At 34.3% G+C, this 18,802-nt stretch overlaps 1 protein-coding gene across 4 annotated transcripts in view; it reads right to left on the reverse strand.

Moving 5' to 3' along the window:
- The window catches only part of YTHDC1 (YTH domain containing 1), a 33,126-nt gene that overhangs the window by 11,524 nt on the left and 2,800 nt on the right, over positions 1-18,802 (reverse strand). For 2 of the 4 annotated variants that reach the window (XM_036763118.1, XM_036763122.1), the window contains exons 2-9: positions 9,450-9,551; positions 8,753-9,057; positions 8,243-8,612; positions 4,137-4,226; positions 3,583-3,636; positions 2,943-3,037; positions 540-648; positions 346-463 (exon numbers count right to left, since the gene is read on the reverse strand). In XM_036763118.1, coding sequence (XP_036619013.1) covers positions 346-463; positions 540-648; positions 2,943-3,037; positions 3,583-3,636; positions 4,137-4,226; positions 8,243-8,612; positions 8,753-9,057; positions 9,450-9,551 — 1,243 coding nt within the window. The remainder of the gene's footprint in view (positions 1-345; positions 464-539; positions 649-2,942; positions 3,038-3,582; positions 3,637-4,136; positions 4,227-8,242; positions 8,613-8,752; positions 9,058-9,449; positions 9,552-18,802) is intronic. The other 2 variants (XM_036763121.1, XM_036763120.1) reach the window with 1 other exon arrangement.

Genomic DNA, 18,802 nt, shown 5'->3' on the forward strand with positions numbered 1-18,802 from the left:
TCTAAGTCCTATAATGCGCTCTCATACTAATAAAGGAAGTCTTAGAAACATAAAAGTTTTGACTAAACCTAACATAAACAAATTCTTTGAACATTCTATATTCTGTTTCTAAATTATCAAAGATACTGAATAACTGGATAAACTATGCAAATGATTTTCTTTTTTGTATTAAGAGCATTAATTATGCAAGTCAGCCCTGAAATTTCAGGAGAGGGATAATTTGGCGATAATTTTTAAATTGACATTAATGAATTTTGTCAGAGTCTGCATTGTAATCATTAAAAAAGAGCAAATTCAAAATTAGGGAAATTGAATTTTTTAAATTTTAAAAAGTTTATAATTTACCTGCAAATCCAGTCAATTTTAAAGACACCTCCAAGCATTTTAGCATTCATTCCTGCAGGCAGAACCCAATGTATAGGAGATCCTCCATGATGGGACTCTGAAGAAAGTCTTGCAAACCCTAAGTAATCGAAATAATAATATAATAGAGGCTAAACAAAAAAAGCTGCTCTTATAATCAAAATTAATTTTTTTACCTTGAAATTTTCCACTCTCTCTTACAGAAAATATCAAAATGACACTTCTTGCAGATCTAAATGCAGCATTCAATTTCTTTTCATTTACTGGAAGTGTTGACCATACACCCTACAACAATAACATAAAGAACACGAAAACACGTATTTAAAATGCAAGAAAGTACATGATAAAAAAAAAGTGAGCTAACATATCACAAAATAGTTATATCTGAAAATTATTCATTTACTTTGACAATGATAAAATAATCTGATTCTTATTAAACCACGCCATTTAAAATGTGGCCAGATACTAAACTGCTTTCCCCTTCCCCTCCTTTAAATTTTTTTGGGGGGGGAGAGGAGGCACTTACAGGAGTTGGTTCAATGGGGAGGAACTGGTGTAGAGGTATATTTAGAAATGAAGGTGATAAAAGGCAAAAGGTAACACAAATTTTTTTTTTTAAAATATAGCTAGATATCTGGCTAAACCAGTTTTTAATCTGGAGTCCCTTAATTTTTCTTTAAAAAATATTTTAACAACTCTATTTAATATAACTGGCTTCCTTTGTAATCTTCAGTATTTTCTTTTATGTATTTAAAAATATTATTCTAAAAAGAGATCAATAAGCTTCACCAGATTACCAAAGGGGTGCATGACCCTAAAAGTGGGGCTAGAGGAATTCTGCATTTGTGTTATGTGGAAACCCACCATAAAGTAAATGACCATCACTTAATTTTTAGCTTTAAATTTTTTAATTCAAATATTCATATAACCAGTTTACTTAACAGGAATATGTATGTGTATATATATACATACACACACATACACACACACACACACACACACACACACACACACACACACACACACACCTGTATTTCTCCTAAAATTATGCAATCATGCAAAAAGCCCATTCCTAGGGTACTACAACCAATCATTTTAATGTATCATTCTAATAAAAGTGTCTATGCAGGACAAAGCTGCAGTGAACACTAATTGAACCCCATAGGTCTTTCCTTCCTTTAGCAAAAAAGGCATTCTAATATTGGTGACTACCGAAGTTCAGTCCCTTAAGTCTGAAAAGGATCATTAGATACACTCAGACTAGCTTCTTGATACAATATGCCCTTATCAATCTTTACTGGCTAGGATTAAAAAGTCTGACTAAAAGTTTGAGCTCTCAGTTTAGCTCTCGATACCTACCACATGCTTTATAAAGTTAATCCTTTGGAATCATGAATGAGATTATTTTAAGAGTCACACTGAACTTAATAAAATAGCAAAGTAGTTTCCAATTCCTATAACACTGTCCCTCTAAGTTCCTTTGAAAGGCATTCTCCATTTATTCAAGATTTCTTGAGCATATAATAAATTGAATGCACAAAGCTGAGCACATATAAAGATAAAAAAGAAATATTCCCTGTCTTTAAAAAGTTAACATGCTACCAGTAACTGAAAAATATAATTGGAGGATAGAGGGCTTGTCTACTGCGGGCCTTGCAGACTCATTTTATTCTTCTATTAGCTTTCAAATTAGTCACTACTCTGCTAACAAAGCAATTCTTGACAAATGTTTTATGTCCCATCAATCATCCATCTTAAACATATGAGCTTTATTTAATATGTCTATTAACAACCTCATTTTCAAAATGTTTGAAATTGAATGGACCAATACGAAATAATAATCTTAATTTAAAAAAAAAACAAGTCTCCTTTGGAAAAAGACATCTTTTTAAAATAATAAGTTTCCCACCAATTACTTTAACTTATTTCCATTAATAATGGTAACAGCATATAATAAGAATAGCAGCATTTTTATAGCACCTATAATGTGCCAGGTACTATGTTAAGTGCTTTAAAAATATTAGTTCATTTAATCCTCACAACCACTCCAGGAAGTAGGTGCTATTATTACCCCCTTTTTACAGCACAGCAAACCAAGGCAAACAGAGGTTAAGTTGCTTGTCAAAGGTGACACAGCCATTAGTATCTGAGGTCAAATCTAAACTCAGGTCTTCCTCACTCCAGGTATAGAATCACCTACTAAAATTGATCTAAATTTTAAGAACTACATTCTAACTGCAATGTTCTTAAAATTTTATACAATGTAGCTGTTACAAGGCCATTGTGGCCAAAAAATGTTCATCACAATGCACTGGAGAAGTTACATTTAGTAACATTTAGTTAACATAGGTTCTCCAACAGCAAGCACAGTCCATCTACTTACAGTTTTCAACAAACGGCTACAATATAAATTACATAAAGTAGATTTTGTTACTCTTTGTGGCTCAGAATATAATTTCAATGAAAATTGTATTTAAGTAGTTTTAGTGCCTATTTCCTATTTTATCTTACTGTAAAAGGAAAAAGTCAAGTTTGCATACTTAGAGAAAGATGAAAAATTTTTTGAACTGATGCTGTACCTTGGCTTTAGCAAGAGAGACATTCTCATGGTTGTTACTCTTTATAAGGAAGAATCTTGCATCCTGAAGAACATATTTAAGTTTACTTGTTTGGTCTGAAAAATAAATTCCAAATTTATTAAGATGGAACTACTGTCATACCAGGTTTTTAATTCAATTTACTCTAGTTAGCCCTCTAGACCCCAACTAAATTCTTAAAAATCATGAAAACCCCCTCACACCTGGAGAACTATGCAACAGAAAACACAATGCAAAGCTTCAGAAAAGAAAAAAACATGAAAGCCAAGGAAACTTAGTGATGTTCCGATACACTGTTATTCTGTCAGGTGCCAAAGACGACTCTTTAAAAAGGATTTTAATTATACCACATATGGTTTGTGTATTTATGAGAATACAAATAACTCTAATGCCCATAAAAGCATATGACAAGAAAATGTTTGCTGATGTTCTAAAATACGTGTAGTGACAAATAAAGATAATGTTTATATATAAACTGACAGTAATATCTATTTGACAAATATATCGGAACATTACTACTTTATAAATTGTTAATGAAGTACAGACAAGGCAAAATAATGACTTGTGATACAGCATGCATTAAAAAGTTGTTTGTTTGTTTGTTTTCAAATTTAAATGATACCTTTTCGGACAGCACGAACGGAAGATGATAATTTCTCATGCTTCTTTTCTGAACCTGTATTTAGCCAAAGTACATTTGTTCAGATTGAGCCTTAATAGAGATAAGACACAATTCTACAGCCTTGTCACATATAATTCTCATTCATGACAAATTATCCTTCCTTGCACACCCACACACACAAAAATAATACTGTTCAATGTGCACGAGTGTTTTGTTTTTTGGAGTTCTTTTGTGGGTTTTGGTTTTTTTTTTAATCTATATATTTGAACAGTTTCACACTCAGAAAACTAGTCACTGAATCATCATCTTCCAAGAAAAATAAAAGTGAAAATATCACTTAAGCAGTAACAGAACAGCATTAAAATAATACAGGAAAAAGCTTAGTTTCCCTTAGAATAATTTATTACATTGAACATGCCAAAAATCAAAACTAACTGACATTAACTTCACACTAAACTAGTTTCCACACAGTATTTCCATATCATCGCATTTTTAGTCCGTGTATTAAAGTTATAAATGTGATAATAATCAGTAACAAAAACAAAGAGAAATACCTGCATAGGATTCTGAGGCAGAACTTCCACTTCTATCAAAAACGATTGGAGATATGCCTCTGGCTCTCTTCCTTTCTTTCTTTTTCTCATCTAAAAAAAATCCCAAAATAATTAGGAAAAATAGTGCATTATCTACTACAGAAAATAAAACAAAGACAGGTGCTACACAATAAGAAAATAACTATCAGTTAAATAGCAGGTCCTTATGTGGCCCAGAATGAGAAAAAATTACTACTATGTGACTTCTGTCCATTCCTAAACCTTCCCAAATGTATATTCTACATCAACTATGCAGTTTGTAAAGAGGATGATAAAGACCATTAAAATATCAAAGAATCATTGGATTTTGAGATAGAATGAATTTTAGAGATAATCTTGTCCAACTTCCCTCATTTAACAGATAAGAAAAGAGACTTAAGAGAGTGATTTCAATCAACTGAAATTTGCCACCACACTTCTGGAAATATCTAGTGCAAATTTTCACTAGCAAAAAATAAAATTTTAAGACTTGGAATTAAAAAAGTCAGAAGCCCTGGTTTCACACTTAAGTTTTACCACTTTACTGTGTTATTTAGGTAATTTACCTTCAAACTCAATTTCTTCATCTGTAAAACTGTTAATATTACTTATGCCAACTATCTTATGGAATTGCTTTGAGAAACTAATAAGATAATGAATATGTAAAGCATTTTGTAAACTTTAATGTACTAAAGATAAGATGTTACTCTGTACTTCAACCAAAAATGGGAAGAAAACTATTGCTAACTCAAGTGTTTCAATGGAATGTTGAATGCTAGATATCTATCCAAAGTGATGATATAAAAACAATTTCACTTTAAAAAGATGTTTTTCAGAAAACAAATATAAAGCCACAAATGGCATATATATGTGTAAGTACAATTTATCTCCCCAAACTACCAGATTCCTTTCATACCCACTACAGTTCTTCCTATCTAATTTAGGGCTTCTAATTCCTTTATTATTTTTATTCTGTTGTGTGCTCTAAATTTTTTTGATTACATCTATAATCAAGATCTGTTTGTGGGGAAAAAAAATGTTCATGATTCTTATTTTCTTTAGTGCTTTCTTGTCCTTGGACCTCGATCTTTCCCAGAAAGCCCAGGAGCAAAGCAGGTTCAATTAAAAACCTCTCCCTAAAATCTAGAAAACAAAATCTAGCTATTGTTAGTTCTACGGTAATCTGTTAATTAAAGCTGACATCCATTAAGTACAAGTTTTGATTTTAAGTGGGGTCATTCAAAAAAAAAATCCTGAGATAACATGGAGGTATTACTACACATCAGAATTAAATTATAGAATGTTAGAGCTTAAAAAGATTGTTGAGATGGTATAGTCCAAGTCCACTCATTATATAGCCAAAAGAACTGAGGATCAGGGCAGTGACTTCACATTTTCATAGGGAGTTGATGGCAGAAGCAGGAAAGAATCTAGGCCTTTTAATTCCTGATAAAGTACTCCTATCATGCTTCTTTTTCCTCATTCTAATAACTCTGACTTCAGATAGGTAACAAGGATATGGAACAAACAGCATGAAGCATGAAAAGGTAGTATTAAAAGATTTCAAAGGTGAGCTATTCTATATTATGAGTTACACCAGATACCTAGTTGTTGTTAGTGAACAACTGCCTTATGAGCCATACTGAGAGCTTATCTACAATTTGATCTCAAATTCAACCAACAATTATAAAGCCCTATGCTAAGTGGTAGGGATACAAAGGTCAGAAAATGACCAAATCCATTCCTAGAAAAGTTTACATTCTACTGGTGGAAAAAAATACAAAACGACCAACTCTACCCCCAAAGAAGCTTACAATTCTACTGAAGGAATAAGACATAAACAAAGACATACACTAAAAATAGTGGTGTGTGATGGGGGCAAAGGAGAGATTGAAAGTGCTCTTGAAAAATGCAAGGAGACACAAGTCCTGTGGGATCATGGAAGTGGAGGTAGTGCTTGAGCTGAGCCTTGAAGTAACAGAACTGAAAGGCAGAGAAGTAGCATGGCACGGTGGAAAGAAGGTTGAATCTAGAGTTAGAGGATGACCTAGATTCGAATTCTTGCTCTATCACTTGGGGTCATTTAACTTCATTGGGCTTCTATTTCCTCAACTGTTAAAATGAAGGAGTTGGACTAGATGTCCTCAGAGGTCCCTTATGTTTCTAAATCTGTGAACCTATTATCCTAAGGAATTTATTTCAGGAATAGAGGATGCCATGTAAAAATGCAGAATAATAATCTGGGTTCCTTTCCTTTCTTATCTCTGTATGGTAGCTTCCATATTATCAAATGGAATTTTCCAAGCCTCAGCAAAGACCAGATTTATAAAATAAGTCAAAGAAAATACCGTCCCCTGCCAATACACACCACACCACACACACACACACACACACACACACAGAGGGATGGGGAACCTACTATCACTTTCCAACTTTCATTTTCTTAGGATATCAAACCTGATTTAAGATTTTAAGACTATCCCCAGTTGCCTGTTGCTATAAAAGTACTAACAATTACTTCCACTATAACGTGGAAGAAAAAAAGAAGCCAAATTAATAAGGTAACTGCAAAGCCCTTTCCCTTGGCCTCTCAACAGCATGGGACAAAGCATTAGTAATAGTGTCACTCAAGAGAAGACATAATTCATATTTAAATGTCTACTAGCAAAATTTTATTTTTAAAAAGCATTTTAAGATATAGGACTTTCCCAGAGACAAAAGAATATTTACCTTACTTTCAGTTAAGAAAATGTGAATCTTTAATATATACACACTCACAAAAACAGAAAGCTATAAACTGGTAACTCATTCTCATCTCTTTCCTCAAATGTACACCCTTCCTTCTTCCCCACCACCAATAACAACTTTGCCAACTTAGTGAATTACTGTGAAATTTCAAAAGTAAACTAATTATGACTGATACAGATTATGCGTCTAGGTATCCTAATGTGTCTTTTCCTACACACAAATGGTTAATTAGCATATCATGAGAGGTCTCAGGCAGAGAAAGTTTCATTTAGATATCAAATAAACTTAAGGAAGGCTCAAATTAATCTCCTTAACTGAAAAATAAGTTTTCCAAGAATGCATCCCCTTTAAATAGCTAATGACAAAATTATTCTATTAAAAATGTCTCATTATCAAAGTTTATTAAGTTATGGCTTACTTCCAAGGCCAGAAATATTTTCTTGATAAAGGTTAAAAATAAGTTAAATACTGATATATTCCATATAATAAAATTGCTTCCGAAGTAGATCATTAAAACGCCTTTTTAACTGATCGCAAAAATTATTTATGGTGATTCTACTTTCATACAACAAATACAATATTCTCTAGGCCCCATCTATGAAGCACTCATTTATTACAAGTATTTGTGCCTATATAGAAGGTAGGAAGTGGGAGAACTAAACTAGGCAATAGGGTATAGTAGGTGTTTTGTAATCAAAAAGCCACTATTCTTCAACTCACCTTAACCCATTTTAATTCAAACATCTAGCCATTTCCTCTTAAAGACCACAGGAAGCTAGAACATGAAGATGCTACAACATATACCAAATCTCCTTGCTATATTTAAAGAACTTTGACGATTCACTACAAAAAAGGAAGGCATCCTCCATTATTTATTTAACACAGATTGGCAGTGTAATTTCTAACAATGCACTCAAAACTTTATCACTCTTGTGAAATAATTTGAAGACAACATAACGTAATTTTATATCTACTTACATACACAGTCAAATCTTAATTGATAATATCCTGGAAACTGCATGAAAGGTAAGCCAATAGTCAATTTGGGAGGCTGTCTGGTATACTGAAAAGAGTGATGAACTTGGAGTAAAAGGGCCTGGTTTCAAACCCCAATTCTGTTACTACCTGTGTGACTTTGGTCAGGTCACACCAACTATCTGGGCCCTCAGTTCTTCATCTGTAAAATGAGGGGGTTGGACTAGATCCCTTCAAGCTCTAAATTTAAATACTATGATTGTCCTCTTGAAGTCTATTCAGTCAGTCTGGATGCATTCAAGAAAAAAAAAAAAGCTATTTAAATCAACGCAAAAAAAGTATTCATTTGCAGCTGTAGCATATACCTGATCCGTCTGTGCCAGAACCAGATCTGACTGACCCATCTGTGAAAGATACAGACTCAGAATCAGAGTCACTGGCTTCACTTCGAGTATCATAGTCATTTCCCTCTTTTTGGTCTCTTTCATCTTGCTCATACTCCTCTTCATCCTCCTCCTCTCCATCTTCTTCTACCTCTTCTTCATCTTCCCCATCATCATCATCCTCTTCCTCTTCTTCCATTCCTTCTTCCTCATTCTCACTGTTGTTTCCTTGCTCTTCAGAAGAGCCACTGCTACCAGTCTCATGGTCAGAGCCATATTCTTCAGAGTTTACTTCTTCTTTAGAAGAAAGGCTTGATCTGCTGTGCCGTCTATCCACATCATGCCTAATTCTCTGATGTTTAAAGAAAAAGGGAATCAGCAGTCATACAATATATACCATCAGGATGCACAAATAGTTCTAAAAGAATATGCTTCATTCACAAAAGCATCAGAGAATTGCTTTCTTTTTATACTTGCAAAAATGTTTACTACCTGTGAACCATCTGGTGTGGAAGACTTGGCCCTTCTTTCAGGATCCCTTTTCCTGACACAAGTCTTTTCAGGTTGACTTTTATATGGCTCTCTGGAACTGCCACTTGATAAACGGGTCTTTCGTTCAGACCTCTGGTAATCTTCATTTTTATACTCTGTTACTGGCTTTCCTTTTGTACTAATTATTCTTTTGTTATTGCTAATAGATGAGCTAGGTGGCTTTGGCATCAACTGTCTTGAATGTACAGAAGGTTTTTGTCTCTTGCTTTCAGTAGTTTCTATTCGGTCACTTTTTCTTTTTGAACCTTAAAAAGAGAATTTTAAAAGCTATAAACACTTTAAATGTAATGCATATATTTCACAGGGAAAAACAAAAAAGAGTAAGACTTGTCAACAACAATCATCTGTAAAAACAAGCCCTGGGTTCTTAAATTTGTCCACTAAAATATATTATCTCAAAATACCCTGAAAATCAGTCTCTAAAATGATTTCTAAGAATGTCTTTAATTTGAGAAATTTCACACACTTCTTATCTAAAGAAAATTATTCTTATCTAGTGGTTTGCTTTTCTATGTCCTCAAATGTACTTCTAATAAATTCCAGGTATAAGTCAAAACTCTTTTCTTAGGCAATCAAAACATTTACATCTGCTTTCACTAGAGCTAGTTTCCTAGAAAACAACGAAAAATTCCCATACCCTTTTTCTCATTTTTATCTTGTTCACTTTCAGGGTTATATAATTCGTCATCCTGATCAGGTACTTCAGTCAAAATATCATCCAGAACATTAAGTTCTCCATCTAAAAAAAAGGAAAGAAAGAGTAAATATCAACAAGTAGGTACTAAGCGCTTACTATGTGTTCAACACTGGGGTATGTGATGTGAGGGAACAGAAGTGCCCTCAAGATGTATATAATTTAGTGGGAAGCCATAATTATTAATATTAAAAACAATCAAGGCAGAATTAGTTAAAGGCTTTTGTGCTGTAGGAATTCAAAGAAAAGAATAATAAACTAATGCTGGAGTAACTATATTTTAAGATTCCATGGGAGAAGACAAATCTGAACTGGATAGAATTTGGATTGAGAGAACTTAAATGGGGGTTTACTAGTAAGTCATTCCAGGAAAGGAAAGCAAAATGATCAAAAAGCACAGTTGCAAAAATTAGCACCTATGTGTGCTGCCAAAGTAAGATACTGACTTAATTAACATGAAAGATAGTTATTAGGTAATGTAAAGTTGAGCAGACAGTAAAAAATAAAAACTCTTCATTTGGAAACAGAAGACATTAGTATAGATGATGTGGGGCCCTAGGGAAGTCCTTTCACCTCAGCTTCCTCGTGTACAAAATAAGGGAACTGGACTATATGATTTCTAAATCTTTTTTGGCTTGACATATATGATCTATGAAAGCCAAAAAAGAACTGCTACTCAATGTAGTGAGAAAAAAGGAAGGTATTAAGGGTTGAAAGGGAGTCTAAATGAGCCCAACCGTAAAAGACAATAGATTAGAAAAGAACAGAATCAGAATCATCAGTTTAGGAGACTACTGAAGATAGGTGAATATAAGGTGATTGAGGGCCAGACTAGAAAGCGAAGAAGAGGAAGAAACAGACTGGCTATGTGTATTGTGAAAAAGTAAGCAACAAGATACACTGAGAAATCAGATTAGAAGATGAAGGACGCAAGATGAGTCCAAGGCTTCAAACCAGCACGACCGGGAAATTGATGGTAATCAGCCCACAGGTGTCACAACTGGAGCCAGTGGAAACAGTTGAGCTCTCAAAGGGGGAAAAAAAAATAACAAAGTCAGACGGTCAAGAATCAAAGCCATTTAAAGGAGTTAGAAGAGAATAAGGAAAATGTAATGCCAAGGAAGCCAAAGGATGAAATAAGTATTTCAAGAAGCACATCATCAATCACGTATCATGTTGCAGAGGTGAGAAAAGGAACCCTGGACTGGGTAAAACTGGTGAAGGTAGTGTGGTTGGTGGGAATCCATAACACTACAAAATGAGAAGAGAGTAGGCACATAAGTAGTGGCAGTAAGGATGGAGAAACACCAATGATAAAATAGATAATTGTGACAGCATAAAAGCTTTTACAAAAATAAAATCAGTGAAGACAGGAAATTATAGAATGGGAAATAGATTTGTTTTATATATGACTGACAGGAAACTGATGCAAACATGTATCATTCCCTACTGGATAAATGGCAAAAAGGATATGAACAAAATTTTCAAAACTATATATTGTATATATTTATATATTACATACATTTATATACTATAAATGGCTACACAAAGAATTCTCCAAATCCAAATTAAGAGAGATAGAAATTAAAACAATGCTGAAATTTTACCTCACATCACACAAATTGGCAAAAATGACAATATAGGAACAGTCAGGCTGAGAAAACATACTGTTTGTTGAACAGTAATGTGGTACAACTATTCTGAGTTTCAATGTAGAATTTTAAAAGGAACTAAAGTATCTCAATTCTTTGATCCAGCAATCCTGCTAATAAGCATATATACTCCAAGGGAAGTCAAAGTCATAAACCAAAATATACTAAAATATTCATTGCAGCATTCTTTGTGGTAACAAAGAATTAGAAACAAAGTGCCTATCAATTGTGGAATGGCTAAAAAAAATGTGGCATATAAACACAATGGATATTATTTTCCCTTAAGAAATAACAAATGATTCAGAGAATGATGGGAAGATGATTATGAACTGATATAGTTGGAAACAGAACAAAGAAAACTATACATAAATTTGCTATAAATGTATAAATAAAAATTTCACTAAAAGGAAGTTAAGTCTGAATATTAAAAATTTTAAAAACCACCACCACCACCATAATAATAACAAATAACGAATGATCCAATGAAAAAATAATGAAACAAACTTCCTTATGGTAGAAATGGAGGTGTGGTGAGTTGAACGTGCTGAAGGAGATCACTTTGTCACAAGGCAGAATCCAACAGAGAATGGGTATTGGGGTGAAAATGAGTGATGTAAATACAAAAAGCATTAAAACATTTTATTTTTAAAAGAGTAAAAAGATAACAGATTGCCAATCTTTTAAAAAGCAGCTTCAATATAGTGTTAAGGATGGGAGGTAGGATGCAGAAGACTAGTGGGGAAAGAAGGTGGTGTCTAAATGGCAAAGAAAACAGAGAAGAAACTGGAAATCATATAGCAATAAATATGGGAGCAAACGATCCCACTCTAGAGGTGATCACAAATAGAGAGGGATTAAGGACACAGGTAGAAGAGGTAAAGCATTATAGAAGAGCAGTAACTCTCATCTTTCCTTCTTTTAAAAACAAGTGGTCATGGATGCATTTTTTAAGAATTGTGTTTATAGTTGTTTCATGATTCCTGTGTCAAAGGGTTAGATGATTAAGTTTTGCCCTAATTTTAAAATGGAAGAAAACCTGGGAAGAATTTGGAATTTCTTTATTACCCAAAGGATCATTTTCTCTTACCTTAGTCCCTATTTACTGGCTGGCTCCTTCTCAACAGCCAGGCTGAATCAATATGCTCAGGTCTGTCTCTCCTTTCCTTAAAGGACAAAAGTCTTTTGACCCCGACATCCTGTCAAAGTCATCATTCTATATCACTTCTTTTTTTTCACCAATAAATTATATACTCAATGCTTCTACTTCCTCACCATCCATTCATCTGTCTGCCATTTTAATCTGGCTTCTAACCCCAAACGCTCTTAACAAAACAGCTTATTTAAAAAAAAAAAACAAATAGTAAAAGTCAATGGATTTTTCTCAGTTCTCATCTTCCTTGGCCACTATAATTTTTGACGCTGGGTTTATATAAATAATCTGTCTCAAAGTGTGGTACTATACATTAAGATACACAAATTTCATTAATGATTTTTTTTTAAATCTATGCTCACATGCTCATGGGGTTCATAGATATTGAAAAGGGAGGGGCACCTTACAGGCCACCTGGTCCAATACCCACAGTTTACAAATGAGGATCTAAGGTCCACAGAGTTAAAGTGACCTACCAAAGCTGATACAGGTATTAAGGAGCAGATCTATGGTTCAAATCCAGGTCTAATACATATATGTACATATATGTATATATGTAAGTGTATACATATATGTATCTATGTAAAGGAACTACCTTGTATAAAATTTTCAGCAATTTTAATTCAGTATTCAGAGAAGCAATGGACTGGGAATTTGGAACACCGGTTTTACATCTGCCACTAATTTGCTTAGTTTCAAATGAAAACAAATAAACAATGAATAAAGAGAATTTATTAAGCACTTACTTGCTACATACCACGTAAGTGACACAGAGCTAGGTCAAGAACTACAACCCAAATCTTCTGACTTCTAGTTTATTGTTCTTTCCAATACACCATGCTGACCAACAAAGGGATAGGAACAGGGACGAGTTCTGAACCTGTGCTTTTTATTGGTGTATATAGTAGAACTCCAGATTAAAGAAATTCTTATTAATCTAGGCCCTAGAACCTTCCAGTCTTAAAGAGTGGCCTAGACTCTAGGCAACTACAATGCTAAGAAACTAATAAGTAACTTGCCACAGGTTGTCCGGACAGTATCAATCAGCAAGCGATTGAAAAGAAAAACAAATATTCCTGGTTTGGAGGGCAGCTCTCTATCCACTATGATACCATCCCTCAACATACATATACATACACATACATACATACATACACACACACACACACACACGTAGATAAGTAAATTATCAAATATCCAACACTACTCCCAAGACAGGATTCACATTCACCTACCTCAGTCAGAAGAATGTGTAAAACAAAGCCTAGAAACAGCAAGAAATCCCAAACTAAGAGTCAATCTAATACAAAGGGTTCCACTGGGGCTCTGTCTACTCTAGGTCCTATGAATTTCTGGGTCCTAAAAGTCAAGGCTCTTTCAATTTCAGACACAACATGATCTAGAGTCAAAAACTGGTATCTGTTTGTTCCAAGGTAGTAGCTAAGTGTCCTGACCTGTCTAGCATAACTAAGAAAGATCTCTGAATTCTATGTAGACCATTTGGTTCCTCAGGGATTTTGAAAAAAATATGATCTTACCTGATTAAGGCTTTGAGGGGTTTTGTTGTTGCTGTTGTTTTTAAAAAAGGAAACTTGAGTTCACATAGAGCTAATTTTCTGCTTTATACTTGGTAGTAAAACATATTAGACAGCAGATATTATAGCCACTTTTGAATGACGAATGTAATAAACAATAGCTGTTTTGTTACTCATTCATTTCTCTCAAACTAATTATATGTCTACTAGGAACAGCAGTTTTACTCTTTTAGTTCAAGTTCTGTTATAAACATAATTACTTTTTCATAATGAATGCAAAACATATACACTTGAACTCTACTAAAACACAGAAGAACTGGTAGCAGATGGATGCATCGAGGACCAGAGACCCTAAGAGGGTTCAGTTACTCATGAACCTTTGACAGTATGGTAATCTTATCTATAAGGTGGACCCACAGCATAGATCCAGAGGACATCATAGTGAGGTTTCCTTATGATAAAAATTTCAGTATCAATTTCATAACACAAAGAAAATACAGCATAAGGAATATATAAGCCAATGCTAGTAAGTCTTCATCCCCACTATTTTAGTCACTTTGCTGAGTAACATGGTAGGAAGATGTTGCCCCTAACAATTATCATTACAAAATGGACTTTATTTTTACAATCAGATTCTTAATAAACATCTTGACTTGAGTAACCTTGTATTTTAATTTTTTCTACATCTTTTGACAAGTTGATGAAAAACCTTTAAGTACTTCAAATACTTCCAATCTACTGAAACTTTCTTTGTTCTACTCAGTTTCGAAGTTCACTAAGAACTAAAATAACTTCATTTTTAAAAAAAATCACAGATTAGGCTTAAAAAGCTGGCTAGATATGCCACCTAGTCTAATTGTGCTCATGCTACCCATCAAGAAATTAGGGGCCAAGGAAGTTAAATGATTGCCTAAGCTAACACAGGTATCAAGTGGCAGAGCTGAGGTTTGAACCCAGGTCTTCTGACTCCAAAACCAACACTCTTCAGGGTAAAACTCAGACTTGTGATGAGAGTGGGAAAAGCATTTTCTTGTATATTCAGCACTGTTTGAGGTAGCAGAAATTTTAAAAAATGAGTGTCTGTTAATTGGGGAATGGATGAACAAAATTTAATTTATAAATTTAATGCTATATTTTTGTGGCCTCTCACACTCTACCCCCCAACAAAATCAAAGAGAAATTTAAGGAACTGGAAGACATGTCTAAATAATACAGTATGAAGAAAGCAGAACCAAAGGTACAATAAGCACAAAAATGTGACCAACATCATTACTTCTTGGCTGAGGGGTCAGAACAATAGGTATGAATGACGTAGTCAAAGTCCCAATGTCAAATGGCTTTGCTAAAATAACAGATTTTGATCTGGAAGGGAATTTAAGGGTTATTCTAGTCCCGATTTTCTCATTTTACAGATGAGGAAACTGAGGCCCCAAGAAGCTAAATGGTTTGCACAAGGTCACATGGGTGGTTAAGTAGCAGGGGAAAATTTTGAACCTAAAGCCTGACTGCAAATCCAGAGCGGTCTTTCCACTGCTCTACAAAATATTCGTCTTTGTTACAAGAAAGGGTTCAAATGGGAGTGGGGTAAAGACTGTGATATAAAAAGAAAAGGCAACAATAAAACTTTTCTTTTGTAAAGATACATACCTTCTTCCAGCACCCTGTTATAATTTTTAAAAAAATGTCAGAGTGGAGACAGGAGTTTAGTTGTTGTTGTGTCACTTAAGTCTTGCCTGACTGTGAACTCATTTGGGGTTTTCTTGGCAATTCCTTCTCCAGCTCATTTTACATATGAGAAAACTAAGTCAAACAAGGTTAAGTGACTTGCCCAGAGAGACTTGTGTTCCAATTCCAACTCAGACACTCGTTGTCTGTTGGATCATCAAGTCACTTCTATGAACCTTAGTTTCCTCATTTGAGGAATAAGGGATACTTTCAATGTTTATAATACAGGGTTGTTCAGAAAACACTATGTAAACCTTAAAGTACTATAAAAATGTGAGTTTTGTTAGCCAACTATAACTGAGGTTCACCTGAATTTGAGTTTTATAGTGATGAATTACAAACGCATAGCCTTTAGGAAAATAAAAATCAATTCTGCTTTTAAAATGTAATAGAAAAGCTTTTACCCTACTTACAAGGAAAATACTTGTCCTCCCCCGTTAAGAAAAAAAAATGTATTTTAGCATTATCTCTATTACCACTCTGAGGCAAGAAACAAACGTGTTTCTCCCCTAAAGTCCTACTACTGATACCTTATCAAGGCTGGATATGAGTCTAGGCTCCCGAAGGAAGCTCGGTCAGGTCCTATCAGGTTAGAAAGGCCTCAAGTATGGACCCTGGATTGGATTTTGTCTCTTTTCCAAGATTAGGAGACCATAGGTTCACAGAGAGGAAGAGACTTTAGAAGTCATCTAATCCAACCCCCTCTCTTTACAAATGAGGAACCTGAAGCTTAGGTTAAGTAATTTGCCCAAAGTCACATAAATAATAAGTGGTAGAGCTTTGTTTTGAACCTCAGATCCTGGACTCTGAATCCAGCATTTTTTTCCAGTGTTCTGGTTGTTAGACCTACCTAAGTTTGGAGAGGTTCTTTTTTTTGGGGGGGGGGGGGTGGTGGTGGTAATGGGCCTATAACTCTTACAGATCATATAAAGTGCTTTTTGGGGGGCAGTTGGGGGAAGAAGGAATGTGTGAAGTACAATAATGGATGGAATATTCATACCAATGAAATCACAGATGCTTAAAATATTTAAGTGAAGTATAACTGATTCAGTAAGAGGAAATTAAGCAGCCATGACTGTATTTTTTTTTAAATAGACTTTGCTTTGGTTTAGTTTGGGTTTGCTATTAAAAAAAATTGCTGAAAATTGAGATTCAACTATTGCCACAAAGCTGATAAACACAATTCTATTTAAAAAAGAGCTCCAGTACCTTCTAAGAGTTTGACTACATGGAATTAAACAAACAAAAACATCACCTGCATTACAGAAATTATTCTACTTAACACAATTTTATAGTTTATATCACGTTTTCTTTTTTTAAAGGTTTGTGATGGATCATTAAGATGATCAAAGAGTTTACTGAATTCAGTAACTTCAAAATAAGACAGCTGTCAAACATAGCACAGTGAAAAGATCATTGGACATTGTCAGGAATTTGGAGTTTTAACTATCTCTGACATTAACCAACTCCAAACTAGCTACTTAATTACTCTTTGCCTCAGTTTCCTGATCTGTAAAGATGTCTCCTAGCTTTAAAGGGCTAAGAATCTAGTAATAACTATACTTAAGTCATTGGCTCTTCTGGTGGCCTATAAACATTAGCCAACTAAGAAAAATAAATCTATGTAAGAGAAAAATACAAGTAGGCAAATTCATGTGAGAAACTGTAAGTCTCTGGGACAAAAAATCTTGTCACGGTTTTCAAAGACCGATCAATTATACTACTGAGAATGACATCAATACCATGCCCAATAATCAACTATAACTCGTCCCTGATTGTTCCTTGCTATTTCTTTTTACCCCCCTCCCCACACACTCTCTCTCTCTCTCTCTCTCTCTCTCTCAAAATAACAGCTGAAAAGTGCTTTATACACATTATATAGTTTAATATTCACAATAACTATGATGTGAGGTAGATAATTCAAGCATGACTATCCCCAATTTCAGCAGATGAAAGCTGGAAACTAGGAGAGGTTTCCTTGCCCCATAGTCACAAAACTAAATTTAAGAAGCCTGGGTACGAAATCCATCTTTCCTACTGCTAAACTCTGGACTAAAACCCAGAAATTTGCTACTTCTCTTCACATTTAAAACTTCTGACAGTACAAAATTAATATTTCATTTATAATCATTTCCTCACCATACAGTTATCGAGCTGAATTAACAGTACTTAAAGGCAGTCTCTGTTTTCTATTCTTTTGGTAAGAACCTGAAATTTTAGCTGTGTATATTTCCAGCCTCCAATGTGGCTTAGCAGCTCTGAGTTACTAGTGCCTATAGATAAGTTAAATGACTTGCCCACTTAGTTAATTTGGGTGATACAGGAAATCTTGACTCCAGGGTGCTAGGCTGCCTCTTTAATTTACTGGGACAGTATCATTTTCATGTTCAAACTCTTTTCTGGATTTTGTAATTCTACATCAAATGGGAGCAATGACATTGAAGAAAGTTTTAAATAATTTTAAATAATAACCTGAGATTCAGTCTCAGAAAACAATGATGAAAGAAAAATCCAAGTCACCTAAACTACACCCATTACCAAAAATCATCTAGCTGTAAAAAACAAACTTTACGACTTTAGACACATCTTCTCGAATGAACCGGTGTTTCTCAAAGGGTGCTCTGCATTCCCAGTTTATGTGGAGGGTAAAGGTGATGATGCACTTTAAGTAGCAAACCTACTTTTTATATGTCAATTTTTCAGCACAAAAAAGGTTTCTTTGTTTCTTTTGCTCCAAAATTCTTACTTGCTCAGTAATTACAGGTTTGAAGAATTTATTTCAAGTGCCAGAGTGGCCAACATTAGTTTGAGAAAGGATGACATAAAGGTTTAACTTTTTTGTGTATGAAATGGATCCCTTTGGTAGTCTGGTGGAGCCTATAGATTCTTCAGATAAAATGCAAAAAAAATAAATAAATAAATAGGATTAGAAAGAAATATGTTGAAATAGTTAACAGAATGTTAAAAAAAAATAACCAAATTCACAGACTCCAAGTTTTAAGGACAGTTATTGACTATATCAGGCACAGTGTTGGAGATAGAGAAGTATAAGACATGATCTTTGCTTTCAAGAAATATAGTCTAGTTAGGAATGAGACTAATAAACAAGAAAAACTGAAAGAATATATCGTTACATTAAGAAGTGCAGGGGCAGCTAGGTGGCACAGTGAATAGAGCACCGGACCTGGAGTCAGGAGGACCTGAGTTCAAATGTGACCTCAGACACTTGACACA

The sequence above is a fragment of the Trichosurus vulpecula genome, chromosome 6 (assembly GCF_011100635.1).
Source record: "Trichosurus vulpecula isolate mTriVul1 chromosome 6, mTriVul1.pri, whole genome shotgun sequence".
NCBI lineage: Eukaryota > Metazoa > Chordata > Mammalia > Diprotodontia > Phalangeridae > Trichosurus > Trichosurus vulpecula.